We start from the raw sequence: 21,348 nt of genomic DNA, 5'->3' as shown, positions 1-21,348 counted from the left end.
TATGGTTGTTGTTGACAGATTCTCTAAATCCTGCTATTTTATCCCTCTCTCTGGGCTACCTACCACTCTCCAGATTGCTGAGGCACTATTCCACCGTGTCTTCCGGCACTACGGCCCTTGTTTCCAACCGTAGTCCCCAATTCTCGTTGTTGGTATGGAGAGCCTTTATGGAGAAGCTGTGGCCATGGTCAGCCTCACATTTGGGTACCGGCCTCAGTCCAAAGGGCAGATGGAGAGGATCAACCAGGAGCTGGGGAGGTTCCTAAGGAGTCACTGCCAGGACCGAAAGGGGGAATGGACCCGGTTCCTTACCTGGGCGGAGTACACCCAGAACTCACTTCGGCACTCCTCCACCGGGCTAACTTCTTCGAGTGCGTCCTGGAATACAAGCCGGCACTGGCACCGTGGACTCCGAGCCAGACCGAGGCCCCTGAGGTGGACGAGTGGTTCCGGCATGCAGAGGAGGTGTGGAATGCCGCCCACGTGAGGCTCCAGCGCGCCATCCGCCATCAGAAGGATCAGGCGGACCGCCACCGCAGTGAGGCTCCCGTGTTCCATCCTGGTGATCGCGTTTAGCTTTCCACCAGGAGTCTCCCGCACCGCTTGCCCTGTCGAAAGCTGAGTCCCCTGCCCTTCAAGGTCCTCCGAAGGGTCAATGAGGTAACCTATCGTCTACAACTCCCCTCCAACTACCGATTCTCACCATCCTTTCATGTCTCCTTCCTCAAGCCGGTGGTTCCTGGTCGCCTGGCGGATGCCGTCCCCGGCGACACCCATCCACCTCCCCTGGACATCGAGGGGACCCCAGCCTATGCCGTTAGGTCCCTCCTGGAGTCCTATCATCTGGGATTTCCATCTCCACTGTCCGTACTGGCCCGCTCCAGGGGGGGTACTCCCTCGCTACAGCGCTCGACGTCGCCGGTGTACTAACCACCGGCCCTGACAACAATCATTAAGCACAGCTGCTCCTCGTCATTACTCACACCTGGTCATCATGATCTCCTTGATTACTCCCCCTTTATTTAGCCCTCAGATGACAGCAGTCACTAGGTAGTATTGTTTTCTCTTACATTCTGTACGCTTCTTATGTTTTGTTCATCTGCATTGCTTCATTATTAAACTCACCTTCTGCACCTGCTTCCTGACTCCTGTCGTATTGAGATACGTCATTCATTATTTTCCATAGAATGCATAGCCCCTCGTTGATCATCCATTACTTATTGCTTGCGAACATTGAATTACTGCATGTTTTCTTAGCTAAACTAACCTAGCTAGTTAGTTAGCTAGATCAAGTTGACACAAGCTATTTCGGTCTGCTCTAAATCACTCGTAAATATCTTGCTTTGCAACCTAGAAAAAAAATCACCCAGATAATTGTTATGATAGGATTTTAGGTAGGCTATACCGCAGCCTTTGAGTGCCATAGAGAATAAATTGAGCGCAGTGCAAACGTTTGGTGTCACAGAAAGATATAAAAATGTTGTGAGTCTGATAACATAATCTGTGGTATTGTGTTGGCTATAGTAATGTTTTATTAGTTAGTTAGAATTTGAAGTAGGTGTATCGAGCTGTTGTATTTGTATTTCTTCAATTCCTCAAATGATTTCATAAACTATATTGGATAAATGGCTGTACAGACTCCTGGTTCAAATCAACCCAAGACGATGAACCCTGAAGATGTGACAAAGTACGTGACAAGGTGGCCCAGAGGAAGCCGGCACTTCTCAACCCCTACATTGCCCCATTCTTCCAAGAGCTCACTGAGATTGAATGAAGACCTCTAGTGAGGTAAGTACACACACACACACATCAGTTTGATATGTCCCTTGTCCCCTGTATTTTTACCCACAGAGTAGCAGCCTTGGTGGTCTCTGTCTCTCATTCCATTATTTATTTTTCTATGCTTATCCTAGGGGTGAGAAGAGCTGACAAATCAGAACTGAGGAGGATTGTTACGGAGCCCCATGAGGAACACCTGATGCTGCACTGACTTCCATCTACTGGATGCTCTGCTGCCTAAACTGTCCCGTTGTGTATTTCACCACCTCTTACCACGGATAGAGTTGCCCCTGATCATAGATCTAGGATTGCACCCAATCCCAATTTTAACCCAAGATGATGAACCCTGAAGATGTGACAAAGTACATGACAAGGTGGCCCGGATGAAGCCAGCGCTTCTCAACCCCCCCCATTCTCTCTCTTTTTTTCTTTCTCTCCCCCACACCCCATACACACAGGCACACAATATAGTCTTTAAATTAGTGTTGTAATAATGCTCTTATTTGGTTACATATGTGCTAACTGTTCTTACTTCTATTGTCAGTTTTGTTGTTAAATTTGTTGTTCATATTGTTACCAATTTCAATACATTTATTTTATGTAAAAAAACATCTTCTTGGATTTAGATTTCAAGGAGAATTTTGCTGTAAATTTAGAGCATTATCCTGGCACCAGAGTTGCCAGCTGAATACTGTAATTTTGTTTTACAAAATAAAACATTACAGCGTCCCTGTAAATTTACAGCAGGGATGCGGTAATATGTTTTAGAGTAAGTAAAATATTGTAAAATACATTACAGCATCTATGCTGTAAAGTAAATCTACAATATTAAGCTGGCAACTCTGGTGCCAGTATAATGCTGTAAATTGACAAGGAAATGTTTTACAGTGTAAACTATGGAAACAATTTCCCCTTGTAGGACAAAACACATCATTGTGGATGCTCACCTTGGCTTTGTTGATGGTACAGTGCAGAGCATTGTTCTCCTGGTCATATAGTAAACTGAAGTCCAGGGTCCCCAACGTAGCTGCAGGAGAGAGAGAGAGAAAAATCAGATATCAGAGCAGAGATGGCTTCAACTACATGCTGCACACTATGGAGAAAGAGAGAAAGACACAGAGAGAAAAAGGCAAAAACTGAAATCAGACCTCAACTACATGCTACACACCAAGATAAGAGCACCTGAGAGGAGAGGCTACTAATAAAACCGCCTGTCAACGTATGACAGGACTTCCTTCTCATCATCCCCTCCTCAAACTGAGCGAAACTCACCACAACCGTGTTTCACCTCAACGCATATGGGCCTGTCTACTCGCCAATATACAGTAGAACACACACAGTGTACCCAACATTAGGAAGATCCTGCTCTTTCCATTACATAGACTGACCAGGTGAATCCAGATAAAAGCTATAATCCCTTATTGATGTAACCTGTTAAATCCACTTCAATCAGTGTAGATAAAGGGGAAGAGACAGGTTAAAGAAGGATTTTTAACCCATGAGACAATTGAGACATGGATTGTGTATGTGTGCCATTCAGAGGGTGAATGGGCCAGCATCCCTGTGGAACGCTTTCGACACCTTGTAGAGCCCATGACCCGACGAAATGGAGGTTGATCTGAGGGCAAAAGGGAGTGCAACTCAATATTAGGAAGCTGTCCCTAATGTTTAGTACACTCAGTGTATTTCAGTGTATTTCATGCCGGATGTGAGAGACCATCACCATCAGAATCTACTCCGAGTATTAACTCCTCTAAACATTTCATTAACTACATGGTCGTACAAACAAATAATTTAACTAGCCCAATAAAGGCCTATTCCACAGCTTGGCCTGGCACCTGAAATGGCATTACATCCTGTCACTTCCTGTGAGAGAGACTGTTAGTCCTCTGCTGGGCGTGGGGTGTGTACATCCAAATCCTTGATACCTCCTGTGTTTTCTTCTCGCTGGCATCTGGAGGGTGCGTTCATTCAAGAAACATTGCAGCACGTTTGGCCACGGAGGTTTGTGTGTGTGAATGAGTGAGTGTGTATGTGTGTGTGCGTTATGCTTCGTAGAAAGGAACCTTTCTAGGGAGGGATTAAACCAGATTTGTTTCCGATTACCAAGATTGGCGCCCTAGCGGTGACTTCATTCTCTAATACATGTATGAGATGCCGGGGGGATGCTTGTGGTCTTTTATCCTGGGGAATTGCCTCGCAAAATAGTTTTTCTTTCCACCACCGCTTCATCACCCCCACCAACCCATTTCTGCCCCTTGGTTGCCTCATAGCACGTAACTTGAATCAAATCACTTACGCCATGTCATTATTTCTGTGCTCTAAAAAGGAACATATACCCAGCATTTTCCCAGCAGCAATCTCGCAGAGTGAGGGAGAGGGAGCAAAAGTTGGCAGATAATAAAAACGATTATGCATAATTCAGGGAGGCATGCAACTGTATGTATATGGCTGATACAGGAGGAGTGTATGTATTACCATCTATTCAATGACTAAACATCTTTACTTCTGCCCTCTCTCATCTCTCTCCATTTCACTCTCTCCCCCGCTCTCTCTCTCTCTCCTTAACTCAAAGTGCTCTGTGCTTTTGGTTTTTGTATTGCAAAGCTATGAATTGGATTTCTCAAAGGCTTGAACATCCTGGGGAAAAACAACATTTCCATCTACACTGAACAAAAATATAAACATAGCATGTAAAATGTTGATCCCATGTGCTCCTGCCATGTGTATTGATTGGTTCATCAGTATTACCCCTGCAACAGAAGATACAAGGTACATTATATACTGACAAAAATATAAACGCAACATGGAACAATTTCAAAGAGTTACAGTTCATATGAGGAACTCAGTCAATTGAAATAAATGAATTAGGCCCTAATCTATGAATTTCACATGAATGGGCAGGGGCGTAGCCATGGGTGGGCCTGGAAGGACATAGACACACCCGCTTGGGAGCCAGGGCCAGCCAATCACAATAAGCATGCAAAATCTGTAAAATCTTTGAAGTACAGCCAGTCAAAAACATTACAGACGGCTAATCGAATCCATGTCCGCAGAGAGGTTGCGACGGAGGTTTTGACTGCGACAAGGTTTCGAGAGAGTCATTGGAGTGGTGGCAACAATCCGGTAATTAACGGAAATGTCAATAACACAAAGAGCAGGCCGTTTGGAGCGGGAGCCGGACAAGAAGAGTAATTATAATTGAACACATTCATCAGCGGTGACTGGCAGCAGCCCTGGCTCGGTGCAGCCGTCTTTCCGCATCTTAAACATCATTTTTCTTTGATTCCATATACGGTGGCCAGCATATAGGCCTACCGCTTTTTGATTCATTATAGTGTGCCAGGCTACTCTATCAGTGCCATAGAACTTTCAATCTTAGTTTTTTTTCTCTCCCCGTTGTACGCATTATAAAGCTCTTTGAGGGTGTATTAGTGGGCAAGGAGAGCTTTTCTACCGCCTCACCTTTCTTTTGTCGGGGCACTCTGGAAATTATAAGAGGTTTCCAGTGGCTGTCGATAGAGAGATGTATGTGCGTGAGAGAAAGAGAGCGAGAGGTGAGATGGCACTGGCCGCCTAATTCTGCTGGTGTGTTACTCTGGCCTGATGAGCCGAATGCTTCATTAATCTCTTTTGGGCGCCGCGCAAGATTACTTCCCTTCCCCGTGCATTTCCTAGTGATACACAGATCAAGGCTTCTCAAAGTTTACTTACATTCGGAAGCGCATTAAAGGTCATGAACAGTCCAAATCATGTTTTTTCATGAAATTGGATAATATTTTAAGGAAACCAGACCAAGGAATGATGACCAAACTAAGAAATATGACTGTTGCTTCTACATTGATACAGTTGGATCATAAAGTTACTGGTCCACTCCCCCATGACAAACACTTGGATTCATTATTAAGGAGACAAGGTGACCTTAACTGTAATTTTTATACACCAATAGTAACATGACATTCTCTTAGCTAATTTAAATAAGTAGCACCTTGTAAACAACTTCGGAGACGTCGTGTTTGCAGGGGGGCGTAGTTTATAAAGCTAGATAGCTACTCGACTGGTGCCAGAATGTGAATGTGTGGTGTCAGTATATACAATAATATAATTACCCTATTCATCTATGGCAAAAATACTTACATGTTTCCCCTGTCTGGTGTTAGCTAGTTACTGGCTAGCTAGGTCTTCAGCCAGTATGGAACAAAGGGGGGGGGGGTCGTTCAAAACTCCAACATAGTTGTCAAGTCAACGCGTCCGTCAGTGCTGCTGTGAACTGCATCACAAGAGACATGCTAAACGGGAGATTTATATAAAAAAATGATATCACCGATGTGATTCCTACGTTTGATTTTCTTGGTGTATCACCAAATTTGCTTGAGATGATATTACTGCAACACTGCATCCAAATTGTTTGACATAGGCTTTTCATAGAGCTGTCAGTCAAGGCGAGCTCATGAATATAAGCTCTCGGCCCACTCAGTCAGTCTTTTCAAACTACCTGGTAGTTAACCATGAAACAAAAAATACTTTCAGAATGACTGTTCAGGACCTTTAAGACACGTCTTCAGAGAGCAAATGAGCACTCCTCTCCTTTCCTCCAAAAACAGAAACATCAGACGAAGTGCTTCATTACGTTGTTGAGAAAAGGGCCACTTGCCATTGTGCAGCCGCGGCCACATTGGGGCCTTTGAGTTCTTAATCAAGGCTAAGCTAGTTAATACAAATGAAGAAAGTCTTAATTAAGGCTGTGGGTATTATGTCAATGGGCCTCTTCAACGGACCAAGGCGTACACAACACCATTACCATAATCATATTTCCATTGTGTCCAACAGAATCGGGGAGTAATTACAAACCAGTTATCTCCATGGTGAGAGGAGGGTAAAAAAAAATTGAAAAATAGGGCCACTTGTTGTTGTTGGTGGCAAACGGATCACAGGAAGCCCAGATGGACATGCCGGCGGCCCTAAAACAATTCGTAAAATGTCAAAGCCATAAAGACTCAAAGAGAGAAAGGCCATGTTTGGATTTGAGTAGCCACGGTGCACGGCAGAGCAAGATTATACCTGACCCAGAATCCTTTGGTCCACTCCTGAGGTCGGTGGCATTATCAAAGGCAGGAAACGATTCCGCGACAGAAACAGCTATTGTACTGACCTGCGCTGCAAATCAAATGAGCAACTCAGGCTAAAAGCGGATGAAACCATGGAAATCAAGATGTAATACTGTATGATTGGAGGCAATAATAACGCTAATACAACTGGGCTGTCTGATTTGAATTTAGGACTGTTTAAATCTTGCATTAATGACAGACAGTATGTCTGTGCATTCAAAGTACAATAGTGTAAATCATTGTCTTACAGACAACATAAACAAACAGAATGGTGAGATTACAATATTTGGTAACAATCTAAGTTGACTATATACATTACCGGTCAAACGTTTTTCTTAAGTTTTTACTATTTTCTACATTGTAGAATAATAGTGAAGACATCAAATCTATAAAATAACACATATGGATTCATGTAGTAACCAAAAGAGTATTAAACTAATCAAAATATCAAAATTCTGATGACAGCACTCTTGGCATTCTCTCAACCAGCTTCACCTGGAATGCTTTTCCAACAGTCTTGAAGGAGTTCCCACATATGCTGAGCACTTGTTGACTGCTTTTCCTTCACGCTGCAGTCCAACTCATCCCAAACCATCTCAACTGGGTTGAGGTCGGGGGGCTGTGGAGGCCAGGTCATCTGATGCAGCACTCCATCACTCTCCTTCTTGGTAGCCCTTACACAGCCTGGAGGTGTGTTGGGTCATTGTCCTGTTGAAAAATAAATTATAGTCCCACGAAGCCCAAATCAGATGGGATAGCATATTGCTGCAGAATGCAGTGGAAGCCATGCTGGTTAAGTGTGCCTAGAACTTAAATAAATCACAGACAGTGTCACCAGCAAAGCACCCCAATACCATAACACCTCCTCTTCCATGCTTCACAGTGGGAAATAGACATGCAGAGATCATCCGTTCACCCACACCGTGTCTCACAAAGACACAGCAGTTGGAACCAAAAATCTCCAATTTGGACTCATCAGATCAAAGGACAGATTGACACCGGTCGAATGTCCATTGCTCGTGTTTCTTGGCCCAAGCAAGTCTCTTCTTCTTATTGGTGTCTTTTAGTAGTGGTTTATTTGCAGCAATTCGACCATGAAGGCCTGATGCACACAGTCTCCTCTGAACAGTTGATGTTGAGATGTGTCTGTTACTCTGTGAAGCATTTTATTTGTGCTGCAATTTCTGAAGCTGTTAACTCTAATGAACTTATCCTCTGCAGCAGAGGTAACTCTGGGTCTTCCTTCCCTGTGGCGGTCCTCATGAGAGCCAGTTTCATCATAGCGCTTGATGGCTTTTGCGACTGCACTTCAAGAACAAAGTTCTTGAATTTTTCAGTATTGACTGACCTTCATGTCTTAAAGTAATGATGGACTGTAGTTTCTCTTTGCTTATTTGAGCTGTTCTTGCCATAATATGGACTTGGTCTTTTACCAAATAGGGCTATCTTCTGTATACCCCCTACATTTTCACAACACAACTGATTGGCTCAAACGCATTAAGGAAAGAAATTCCACAAATTAACTTTTAAGAAGGCACACCTATTCATTCAGTTGCATTAAAGGTGACTACATCATGAAGCTGATTGAGAGAATGTCAAGAGTGTGCAAAGCAGTCATCAAGGCAAAGGGTGGCTATTTGAAGAATCAAACATAAAATATATTTTGATTTCTTGAACACTTTTTTTGGTTACTACATGATTCCATGTGTCATTTCATAGTTTTGATGTCTTCACTATTATTCTACAATGTAGAAAATAGTAAAAATAAAGAAAAACCCTTAAATTAGTTGGTGTTCTCAAACTTTTCACCAGTAGTGTAGGTTAAAAAATTGGTAAAAAGGATTTTAGTTTCCCTGCATTCAATCTCTCCCTATCCCAGTATGCTGTCCCAACTTGCTTCAATATGTCCACCATTGTTCCTGTACCCAAGAAAGCAAAGGTAACTGAACTAAATGACTATCACCCCGTAGCACTCCTGTCATCATGAAGTGCTTTGAGAGGCAAGTTAAGGGTCATATCACCTCCACCTTACCTGACAGCCTAGACCCACTTCAATTTGCATACCGCCCAAATAGATCCACAGATGATGCAGTCGCCATCGCACTGCACACTGCCCTATCCCATCTGGACAAGAGGACTACCTATATAAGAATGCTGTTCATTGACTATAGCTCAGCATTCAACACCACACTACCCTCCAAGCTCATCATGAAGGCCGGGGCCCTGGGTCTGAACCCCGCCCTGTGCAACTGGGTCCTGGATTTCCTGACGGGCTGCCCCAGGTGGTGAAGGTAGACAGCAACACCTCCACTACGCTGATCCTCAACACAGGGACCCTACAAGGGTGCATGCTCAGCCCTCTCCTGTACTCCCTGTTCACCCATGACTGTATGGCCACGCACACCTCCAACTCAGTTTGCTGATGACACAACAGTAGTAGGCCTGATTACCAACAATGACGAGACAGCCTACAGGGAGGAGGTGAGGGCCCTGGCGGAGTGGTGGCAGGAAAATAACCCCTCCCTCAACGTCAACAAAACGAAGGAGCTTCAGGATACAGGAGAGGGACAGCGCCCCATCCAAGGTGAATAGCTTCTAATTCCTCGGCGTACACATCACTGACATTCTGAAATGGTCCACCCACACAGACAGTGTGGTGAAGGCGCAACAGTGCCTCTTCAACCTTAGGAGGCTTAAGAAATTTGACTTGGTCCCGAAGATCTCGCAAATGTTTACATATGCACCCTTGAGAGCATCCTGTCCGGCAAGTATGGCAACTGCACTGCCCGCATCCACAGGACTCTCCAGAGGGTGGTGCGGTCTGCCCAACGCATCACCGGGGGCACACTGCCTGCCCTCCAGGACACCTACAGCACCCGATCTCACAGGAAAGCCCAAAAAATCCTCAAGGACATCAACCACCCGAGCCACGGCCTTTTTACCCCGCTATCATCCAGAAGGCGAGGTCAGCACAGGCGCATCAAACTGGGACCGAGAAACTGAAAAACAGCTTCCACCTCAAGGCCATCAGACTGTTAAATAGCCATCACTTAATCAAAATGAAGGATGACCTCTTATCCGCTCGTTGTCGCCTTATGCCATAGTTATTAGTACATCTCAATTGTCAGTAGAAACCACATTTGTTAAAGCAAGTCAGCCATATCAGCTGTTTAAAAAAAAAGGCAGTAAATGAGGCTGAATGAACTGTTTTGCTGGCAGACGAGGCTCCGCTGATTGCCAGATGTAGCAGTGGTAAGGATTCACCCCATGGTGCTGAAAAGAAAGCTCTGCTGTTGGGACTCTGCTGTTGGGACAGCTTTATGTAGGTCCCAACAGTTTGTGGGTACCGTTTGTCACCGTTACAGGACAATTAATGTATTGTTTAGTGTTGTGTAGTGGCTTTGCTGGCATGCATCTACAAATTAATTTTGGGGGGAGTTTGCCCCACCAAGATTTACATGACAAAACCGCTACTGAGCACTTTACACCACTGATTACGGCTTGAGGCCAAAACAACCTACAGAGAGAGAGAGAGCGAGAGAGAATGAAAGATGGAGATAGAGATTTGCAAAGTCCATTTCTACCCTGCTGTCGCTACGTTCTATAGAGACGCTAAATAGGATTTGCATGATGCTCTGTAGACAGCAGTAGTCAAGGTGTGATAGAAGTAGGGACACATACCTACACCCACACTTATAAAACATGTCAATGATAGAGATGGAGAGTATTAGGGACAGACTGGTCGAGACTGAGAGACTGCCAAGTGAGAACTGCAGCAGGGACAGAGTTCTTGCCATCTGATGGAGTAGACCACCGGCTGATTGGAGCAGTGCTTTAGCTCCTCACTAATCACTCCTCTTCTTACACCACGAAGCACCTGTGCCTCTGCAGGGCGTTGTCAGTGAGGGCTGGAAGCTGGGACAAATTGAAGGAAAGCAAATCCCCAGATTTCACAGCATGGGTGAAAAAGTAAGAGAGGTGCTGGAATGGTGATGTTTCTGCGTGTGTGTGTGTGTGTGTGTGTGTGCGCACATAATAAGTATGTACATTGTGTCCACAGTACATGCATTTATGTGTGTTTGGTGTCAGAGTCCATCAATGTGTCTGGAGGTAGTGTGTGTGTGCACACTGAATAACTATTGGTTATTTGGTATTTTATTAGGATCCCCATTAGCTGTTGCAAAAGCAGCAGCTACTCTTCCTGAGGTCATGTACTCTATGTGTCTACAATATATGCATTTATGTATTTTGTGTGTATGTGTTTGTGTATGGTTCTGGTGTCAGCCAGACAGTTTAATCTTCCAGGACCCCAGGGCATTACTGGGAATCAGGCAAACAGGGGAGTGTATGAGGCAGACTTGATCCCCTATGATTTCAAGAACAACAAATGGGTGGGTGTAGAGCAGCGGTGGCAATTTATTTTGCCCCATGGGCCGCATCCAGTCTTCAACACTGAAAATTGGCTATATTTCATCGGCGTCAAAATAAATGTCTAGCTCTCATTTCGGTGATTATTAGCAGACCTACATTCATAAATTTCTTGCCACATCTACTTCCGTTCCGGCGCTCGACATCGCCTGTCTACTAACCACCGGTCCTGGCAACCCATCATTAAGCACACATGGCAACCATTATTACGCACACCTGCGCCCCATCATTAGGCACTTCATCACTACCCTGATTACCTCTCCTTTATCTAGCCCTCTGTTGTATCACTCATTAGGCATTCTTGTTTCTGTTTTCATGTTCAGACGCTACTCCTGTTTTTGTATTCACTCTGTTTGTTCCAATTAAACTCACCGAGTGCACTTGCTTCCTGAGTCCCTGCGTCGTCATCACAGAATACTGCCTCACAAAATGGAAGCAGCAGCCAACAGAGACATCTCCCAGATGGTCAACGAACAAGACCTACTTAGCCAACACCACGACCAGCTGGCGCATCTGGGAACTGCGATGGATGAGGTCCTCCGCGTTCTTCAACATCTAGATCTTCTTTAAAGGGCGTCAACCCGAATGAGGGGAGGATTCTCTACCATGAGTTAACCCAGCACCTCAGCCCATTCAGCAGTCCGCACCGGTCAAGGATGCCTGTTTGTCCATCCCGGACAAATATGACGGGACTCCATCCAAATGCAGTGGCTTCCACCTCCAGAGCTCCCTCTTTTTCGCTCATCAGATGGGTGCCCCCACCACCGAGCGGTCCAAGGTTGCCACGGTTATTTTCCCTGCTGACCAGGCGTCGGAATGGGCTACGGCCATCTTACAGAGAGGAGGAGCTGGGTTCCTATGGCTCTGTTCAGAGGAGTCTTCGATCATCCACCGGAGGGCAGAGATGGGGGTTTGCCGCTTAGTCCAACTTCGGCAGGATGGCCAGACCGCTGCGGAGTACACCCTCACCTTCCGTACAGTGGCAGCATCCAGCGGATGGAATGATGTTTATGTTATGTGTTTTTAGATATATGTTAGATATATGTTTTGGGGAATTGGATGCGTCTCAATCCACTGCATCCGCCAATGTCGCACTTCAAAAACAGACTTACCCCCATCGCGACGTCCCCCAAAGGCTAACTTGCTAGCCCCGGTCTGCTAACTGCTAGCTTGCCAGCCCCGGTCTGCTAACTGCTAGCTTGTTAGCCCCGGCCTGCTAACTGCTAGCTTGTTAGCATCGGCCTGCTAACTGTCTGAATCGCCGTGTCCCCCAGTCAGCCCAACCACTCACTGGACCCATATGTTCACTTGGCTACGCATGCCTCTCTCTAATATCAATATGCCTCGTCCATTACTGTCCTGGTAAGTGATTACTGTCTTATTTCACTGTAGAGCCTCTAGCCCTGCTCAATATGCCTTAACAAACGATGTTACCTACATATGCGATGACATCACCTGGTTTAAACGTCTCTAGAGACTATATCTCTCTCATCATTACTCAATGCCTAGGTTTACCTCCAATGTACTCACATCCTACCTTACCTTTGTCTGTAAACTATGCCTTGAATCTATGCTATCGAGCCCAGAAACCTGCTCCTTACTCTAAGGACAAACACAATGGTGTCCTCCGTTTTGCTCTACGTCCACCACAAGTGTCAGCAGACTCATCTGAAGTCGGTACCGTCGATGTGCCAACTTCTGTTTAGTAGCATCCGAACAGTTTGGGCTACAAACTAATGGGACCCCACTGTGGAACGGGTAGATTCTAACGAAGACGATGGTTTTTGCTCTACGACCCCCACAAATGTCACAGCACTCATCTGAAGGTAACCAGTACTGGTTTAAACAAGGAATGAAAGTATGGAGGTAGTATTGTGCGTACCCCAAAAACGGGTTAATGAATTAAATGTGTAAAGAAAACTAGATATTCCCTGAGTTTTTGTTATATCTCCTAGATTTAGGTAGTATTGTGCGTACCCCAAAAACGGGTTAATGAATTAAATGTGTAAAGAAAACTAGATATTCCCAGAGTTTTTGTTATATCTCCTAGATTTAGGACAGACACTTCAAAACCTTGTTTCTTATGATTTATTTTTTGACATTTATGAATGTGTTCCCCCAACGTCTTACCCATGGGTGGCTTCGGTGTGTGTGTATCTTTCTCTTCTGGTCTTTTTTCTTTCATTCAAACTGGTCTGACAGTGCTGGACAGGTCAAATCAGGCTCCCCATATTTGTTCTGCCATATTGCTTGCTCTTTCTTATCTCATCAGATCAGTGCTGATGATGAAAAGAAAACACCTCCAGACTCTTGAGATTCACACCGTGTCTTTACCATGAAGGAACAGAGGACCCACATGAGTGAAGGCACTGGGCCAAGTACAGTAATGGGTTAATGGATACAGTAGTGGGGTAAAGGGTGTTGTTAACCCATTGCGGGGTAAGTCTTACTGACAGAGCCATACTATTTGGGTTTGCAATGGCATTCTACCTCCCCTCCTCTCCCAAGTATCTTGAGGTGTGTTCCACCATCGATAGTGTTCCATAATTGATAGCAACCTGTAACTTTTAATAGTTACACCTACTGTGGATGGAGCAATACATGCTTCCCATATGTTAGTTTGGTTTCTTTCTTGTTTTGGAGTAGCCTAACCCACCCCTTCAGCTGTCTGTGTGTGTGTGTGTGTGTGTGTGTGTGTGTGTGTGTGTGTGTGTGTGTATATATATATATACAGTATATCACAAAAGTGAGTACACCCCTCACATTTTTGTAAATATTTGAGTATATCTTTTCATGTGACAACAATGAAGAAATGACACTTTGCTACAATGTAAAGTAGTGAGTGTACAGCTTGTATAACAGTGTAAATTTTCTGTCCCCTCAAAATAACTCAACACACAGCCATTAATGTCTAAACCGCTGGCAACAAAAGTGAGTGCACCCCTAAGTAAAAATGTCTTTACTTAGGGGTGCTACAAGACGCAGGCACTCTTGTCAGCCATGTCTTGAGTGATCTTGTCCTTCCACTCCCTGGGTGGAGTACCAGAAATCTTCATCGCGCTGTGGGCAGATGGACTACAAATGCCATATAGAGGAGAGAATCTCAGCTGGGGCTCTAAAGAGAAGAGGACTTGCTATCCTTGTATAACTCTAGTTAAAAATGCCTTTTCTATGTCTAACTATCTGGAACAAGCAGCTAAAGGAACATTGTGCCTTAACTAAGATGCATCATTGCTAAATAACAATACTATGACCATTGAATCAATCTCAATGTCAAACTGGCACAATCGAACCTCACCTCTCGACTGTGACAGAGCATGTGTGGAACCTGGTGAGCATTCGGGCACAAAATACCTACAAGACGCAGGCATACTGTCGACGGGGAGAGTTGCACTGACGTACAGCACTGTGACACGCAGTGCAATCAAATTATTATTTTGTGGCAAGAGATGGGTCACAGAGTGAGAAGAGGCCAGCTGCAGTGTTAGTATGCTAGCTTCACTGATAGCTGAAGTAGACTGGCTCCCAGGCTAACATCTCTCATTGGCTCCTCTGCACATGTAGACAAGTACACGCATGCACATTTATGCACACACACAGGCCTGCCCACCCACACACGCACACACACACACACACACACACACACACACACATGCACACACATAATACAGTAGGAGGTGGCTACTGCTAGACATCCAGACACACTATCACACCATCAGTCTCCACCAGAAAGATCTTGCTGCCCGAGAGCGCTGCTCTAAGCCTCCAGTCTCCTGCTCAACTCTTGACCAGGACTACACAGGATCTGCCTAGGTGAGCTCAACACTAGTCAAATAAATTCAAACATCAAACATTGCAGTGATTTGAAATCAGTAATGTAACTAATAATTTTTGTACACATACACACTTTTTTTTGCCATAATCTGTTTCAGCAGATCAAAGTTGTCTCATGACAACAATGGCTGCCTGCCTATACCTTCTGAATACATCACATACTGTATATCTACAGAACATGAACTGAGAGACAGGCAATAACCAAGAAGAGAAAAGGGCTCCTATACCAGCAGCTAATGGTTGAAATAAACAGAAGAAAGAGATGCCTGCTGATTTTGCAGAAACCTGGTTTCCCCTAAATCAACAGACAGATTAGAATTCATATTAAGGCCTATTTATAAAATCCTTCTTTATTGACTACAGCTTGGGGATTTTCACCACTTAGTGTGTGTGTTTCGATGTAAATGATTTGGAGAAGACAGCTGGCTGTTTTAAGATACACTGACCAAGGGGATGGGATAAAGCCTTTACTAGCCTTTAGAGGATAGAGGATGAGAAGGATTGGGATGTCTTAGACGAGGGATACAGCAGATGATTGTGTGTGCGTGCGCAAGTGAGTTTGTGCGTACATGCACTCTTTGAAAAAAAGGTTCCAAAAGGGTTCTTCGACTGTTCCCATAGGAGAACCCTTTTTGGTTCCAGGTAGAACCCTTTTGAGTTCCATGTATAACCCTCTGTGGAAAGGGTTCTACATTGAACCCAAAAGGGATAGCACCTTTTTTTCCTAAGAGGTTGCGTACTGTATGTGTCCCTTCCCACCAGCACTAATAATGGCAGAATTTCTGCAGCTTCCTAGGCTGTTAAAGACCTGAATCTTACCTCAAATGGATTTTTAATACTTCAGTGCCTTTAATGCTCGAGCCAGACTAAACAAACATCCTAACTGTCTGTACCAGCTGTCAAGATAATAACTTCCCACATTTTCTCAGGGTGCATGCAATGGGCAGTAACAGACCTAAATCTGACCTCCTAGGACACATCCTTGATTTCTGCACATCAAATGGTTTTATCGTACTTGAAACACTATAATCCCAAACTCAGTTCCAGATAAATCAGGACCCGCAGAGCTTTTGAAAAATCCTTTGTTGTCTCGCTTAAAAAGAATGGATCGGTTATGTAAACGGAAGAAAGAAAGTGCTTTTCAATCTGTCTCGGTAGAGGCGTCTGTCAAGGCCACCTCTTTTGTATTGTTAGAGGTGTCTGGTAAGGTGTATGTGTCATGCCAGTCTTGTGAGCTTTGATGTGTGTGTGTGCGCACGTGTGCAAATGTGTGTGTTAAATACAGAGGCCTGGCAAGGGCTGAATCTTTATCTCCTCTTTGCAGGGACAGTGAGGCTGCAGTATGCACTGTCAACCAATCTGTCTGAGCTGACAGCTCCTGAAGAAAACTGAGGAGGGCAGAGCCCTGGAATCAATACAGAAAACCAGCCAGGAGGACAATGCTGAATGCATATCTCAACTCAGGATACTCCCCATAACAACCCGTTCAATACAGTTTCTACTCCATTGCAGTGAATTAGGCAATGAGGAGTCTAATTAGAATATTGGGCGTGAGAGAACAGCTCCCAGTCCAGCATTTTAGAAGTTAGAGCCTGAAAAGCATTCGGGTGAGACTTGGCTTATAAATAATGCTTGTGAGCTGACGTAAGAAGTCGTCGTTCACATAACTCTGTCTCCCGGGTTCAGAGTTATTTTCCGTCTTACCTTCTTCAATCACAATGCCTCAAACTATTTCCAAAGAACTGATATATATCCTCCCCAAAACGGGTCATGCATTTTCCCCCAGTTGCTGTAACTATTGAATATTTGGATGCTCGATCGATGAGTCCTTAGCCCTTTACTGCAGTGTGCTAAATCAAGGTCTCAAAGAGTGTTTCTGGGTAGTCTTAAACAAATCTACTTTGAAACAAAAGTATACACGTCACACACATGGTTTTGGGCTTAAAAAAAAGAAGACACATGTACCATGTAAGATATAGATTTGAAATAAATTCAATTTTGAGTTTGCATCCCAATGTGACACTTCATATACATCACAGAAGATTGAAGTATACAAAACTGTTTGACCTAGAAACACCAGATTTTTGCATAAAAATGATGTTTATTAATTATGAAATTAGAAAACATATTAATACCACTAGAGGATGATTTGGTCATTTCACTACAGGAAATGGCTACTATCATAAAAATCTATGTGACTGCTCCCGGCGACACAACAAGTATGTGCCAGTGCACAAAGCAGGCGTATTACGCTTTGTCGTCCCACGTGACATTCTCCTGACTCACTGGGAAAAAAACACCACAACAACAGATCTGCCAAGTCCTTAACACTCAAAACACTGCCAACTCCTCCATCTGCTTATGTCACCAACACACTACCTATGAACCAGTCAGATAATGTATGAACGCTTTGAATAATACCCAAATTAAAGTTGGAACGAACAGAAGCCAGGCGTATCCAAACCCTAGAAACGTGTGGGACTGGGTGTATTACACTGGCGGGTTTAGGGCAGAGAATATGACTCATGATTAGTAAAACTTCTTCTCGGAGGCTCTAATAAAGGGAGCCATGGGTGGCTGTGTTTTTCACAGGAAGCAGACAATGACGCAAGTGCAGGTGAGTAGTCCGGAGGAAATTAAATTACAGCTGAGAGTGGTATTGACGTTTTCTTTTTTTGTGAAAAATGTCACACAGACTGTGGTTGTCACACAGACTGCATGAAAAAAAAGACAGTATATTTAGTGTTGTTTAATCAAAATAATTTCAAGAGGCTTTTCTTGATACAAGTCAAATCTCAATTTCGCAATGTTAACTTCATAATTCATATTGCGTACGGTATGCTTGTCACCGGCAGGGACTGGGGAGTTTGTCAGGGTCAAAATAAATATGAAAGGAGCAAAGCCCAGATAAAAAGATAAACGAAAACCTGTGGTAGTCTTCTGAAAACCTAACCCTGCAACCCAGAATTGCTTTCTAAGAGGTGTTGAATGTTCCTGAATGGTCCAACTTTTGCCCTCAGAACAAAGACCATGTTGAAAATGAAGCACAATATCTCAGCCCCATGACAAATGTGTAGAATTTTGCTTTAAAACAGCAACATTTTGTCTCTGGTGCCAAGAGGAGGGCTTTTAAAATGTTTGATTGAAAATTGCACCATTGAGTGTATCAACGCTGCTGGGTTTTTCATGCTCAACAGTTTCCTGTGTGTATCAAGAATGGTCCACCACCCAAAGGACATCCAGCCAACTTGACACAACTGTGGGAAGCATTGGAGTCAACATGAGCCAGCATCCCGTGCACATTTTCTATACATTTTCTTTAACTTTGAAATGTAGAGTAGGTTGTGTAGATCAGTAGGTACATTTTGTATCCCTTTTTAGAGGTACTTCTAAGGCAGCAAAATGTGAAGACTGTGCAAGGGGTGTGTAGACTTTCACTAGCGACTGTACGTGACAGCGAATAAACCTAGAAATCTTAGTGAGGACCCTCTGAGGCCCAAAGCCTCTCTAATCGTGGAGCAGCGTGACAGCTAAATTTAGCCAAACAGACCGGCAGAACTACCATTGGGCCTCATCCAGTGAATAGTATTAACGTGCCCCTGGAGGGATTATAATGCAGCTTACCACTGTGTATCATCTCGCTGGAGGAAATTTGACCCTCCAATACCATGCTCAGATGTTACACAAATGCGTCTCTCGGCTAAACAGTGTAATTTCTGGGTATGTAATAAAAATAATAAAGCTGTCTTTGACCTTGACAGAGCTGTCGTGCGGTCCATCAAAACAAAGCCCTGGTCTAAGGTCTTATGTCTGACGTTGCTGGAGACACGATTGGGGAGTAGCTTCAATCTGTGTTTGCTGACTGACTGACTGACTGACTAACAGGGTTCTTGTGCGTTACATCACACAGACTCAATGCAGCTGGTCAATATGGTCCACTATTAAGACTAGTAATTGCAATCAACCTGAGTCATGTTAGATACAGTTGATCAAATTCCCTCTGATATCAAAGAACTACAACATGTGGCATCAGCAGAACCTACAGTAGTTGGAGGCAGTTCTCTACACGAACACTTTGAAAATGCAAAGGCCTACATCTTGATACAACAACAGTCATAGTCCATGGTACACAACAATGGATTTACATCGCAGCCACACAATTATCTGGTCTGGGCTTGCACACAGTACAAAGCTACAGATCTATTAGGTGTTTTTGGTTATACTGCATGCAGAGTTCAGTCCTACTCCGGCTTGATATTCCATCTCCATCTGTACTCTGTCCTCCTTACACTCTTGCCGAAGAGGTGGAGGTGGTATGAGGTGAAATGGACGCTGAACCAATTCACTGCAATGAGAGGCTGACATTGAGAGAGGGCGCCACTGTACATTAGGAAATTGAAGGTGCAAATCCTAATTTTTCCACTCAATTACGCAATTACGAGTCCTGCGGAAGCTCGAAGGTCCGTGGCTGGCAACGGTTGCTCGCTCACCGGCCCGCACTGTCTTTGCAGGAAATGGGATCTGAATGAGGCACAAACAACACAGGAACGTGAACGTACATTAGTGTCTGGCTAATGACGCTGTGGCGGTCTAATGCCGGGTATTCAAAGTGTAAATGTAGCTTGAAAATGTCATCGACCTAGAGCAGTGCATCTTTTTATTATCTATACCCTGCCTAAATGTACATATCTACCTATAATACCTCGTAGCCCTGCACATTGGGTCACACTTTATTTGGATAGTCCAAATGTTCCATCTGTAGATGTTCTACAGGTTACAGTTAGGGTTAGGTTCAGAATAAACATAAGGGTTAGGGTTAAGTTTAGGGTTAGGATAAGGGTTAAGGTTAGGGTTAGTAGATACAGTAGTTGGTTGAAATGTTACTGATAGACCGTAGAGTATCTACAGATGGACTATCCAAATTAAATTCGTTTTCATATTTTTTAACTCAGCATCATTGGGAAAGGGCTCATAAGTAAGCCTGCCACTGTGAAGTCCACACATGTTGTATTTGGTGCATGAGACAAATACAATTTGATTTGATTTGAATTGCTGCATCAAAACAGAAGGCCAGGTTAAAACGAGAGCGATAAAAGCCCTACACTGGTAATATTTAACGTATGACACATTACACAATGCTATAATCCTACTCAGCGTGTCGGGTTAGTGTAACATCATCATCGGTGAAAGGGAGAAAGGACAAACCCCTCCGTCTGTGAAGGCACAAGCCGTGTGTTTGTTTGTGTGACTTATTTGATTTGTGATTTTAGGTGTGATCTGATCAACTTTGGAATGAGCAGGTGGCACACAAGCCTTGTTCCTGTGCCTGTATAGGCGTCAGGTGTGTTTGTGTGCCTTTGCGTATGTGCCTGCATGGGTGTGACCTGCGCCGTCTTCTGAATACCAGGCAGCATTCCCATTTCCGGCTTGGCATTCTTCTTAATGACGACAACACCGGATAGCAGCTGGCACACGGGTTAAATGCTGCCAAAAGATTACACTTTTCCTGCGCTCCTTGTCCTTGGATTCCCACTCGGAATCGCTCAGACAGGCCTTAAACCATGAGGATGCAAACCGTTTAACCCTTCAGAGGCCAAATCCAATTATGTAAAAGATGGAGAAATGATAAAGTCCAATTTCAGATTAAGACTGGGCTCCACTGCAGCGAATTGTCACGAGTATCTGTTGTGAGTAGACACATCCACTTCATCATCTAGAGCTTGGGTCCTCCTGCGCTACAATGACTCAGCCAACACTCTACTCCTCACAACATTGTAGGGAATCACAACAATGAAAGCCTCGCTGGAAAATGACCCAAATCGGACAATGTTCTTACACAACACTGTTTAGTTTCGGTGATAACCCCATTGTCTAACTATAGACGAGTGTACAACAACCAGTGCTAGTGGTCATCTTAACTCCAATCCTTGAGCCTCAGGTCTCCTCTCTTGGTAAAATGTCTCAAATTTTGTCGTGCTCAGACAGATGTCGCTGCCGCTGTGTGGCATGTGACTGCCGGGCGGAGAAGCCCTTCCGTGTTTAATGAGGTACCCTCCGAGAGCGAGGGAGGGAGGGGAGGAAGGAGCAGAGGAAGAATAGATGGACATAGTGGGAGAGATATAAAGGAGAGAGAAAGGAGTGGGAAGTGAGAAAGAGAGAGAAGCAGGGGTAGAGGGAGATGAGGGGGGGGGGGGGGTAA

The 21,348-nt window shown here is 44.3% G+C and overlaps 1 protein-coding gene across 4 annotated transcripts in view; it reads right to left on the bottom strand.

The window, feature by feature from the left end:
* LOC139530087 (double C2-like domain-containing protein beta) overlaps positions 1–21,348 on the bottom strand; it is a 312,939-nt gene that overhangs the window by 100,545 nt on the left and 191,046 nt on the right. For all 4 annotated transcript variants that reach the window (XM_071326180.1, XM_071326197.1, XM_071326190.1 and 1 more), the window contains one exon: positions 2,727–2,806. In XM_071326180.1, the coding sequence (XP_071182281.1) occupies positions 2,727–2,806 (80 nt within the window). The remainder of the gene's footprint in view (positions 1–2,726; positions 2,807–21,348) is intronic.

This window comes from Salvelinus alpinus, chromosome 1 (assembly GCF_045679555.1).
Source record: "Salvelinus alpinus chromosome 1, SLU_Salpinus.1, whole genome shotgun sequence".
In the NCBI taxonomy this organism is placed as follows: domain Eukaryota; kingdom Metazoa; phylum Chordata; class Actinopteri; order Salmoniformes; family Salmonidae; genus Salvelinus; species Salvelinus alpinus.
The sequence above is the reverse complement of the archived record's forward strand: the minus strand, read 5'-3'. Positions and strand labels throughout refer to the sequence as shown.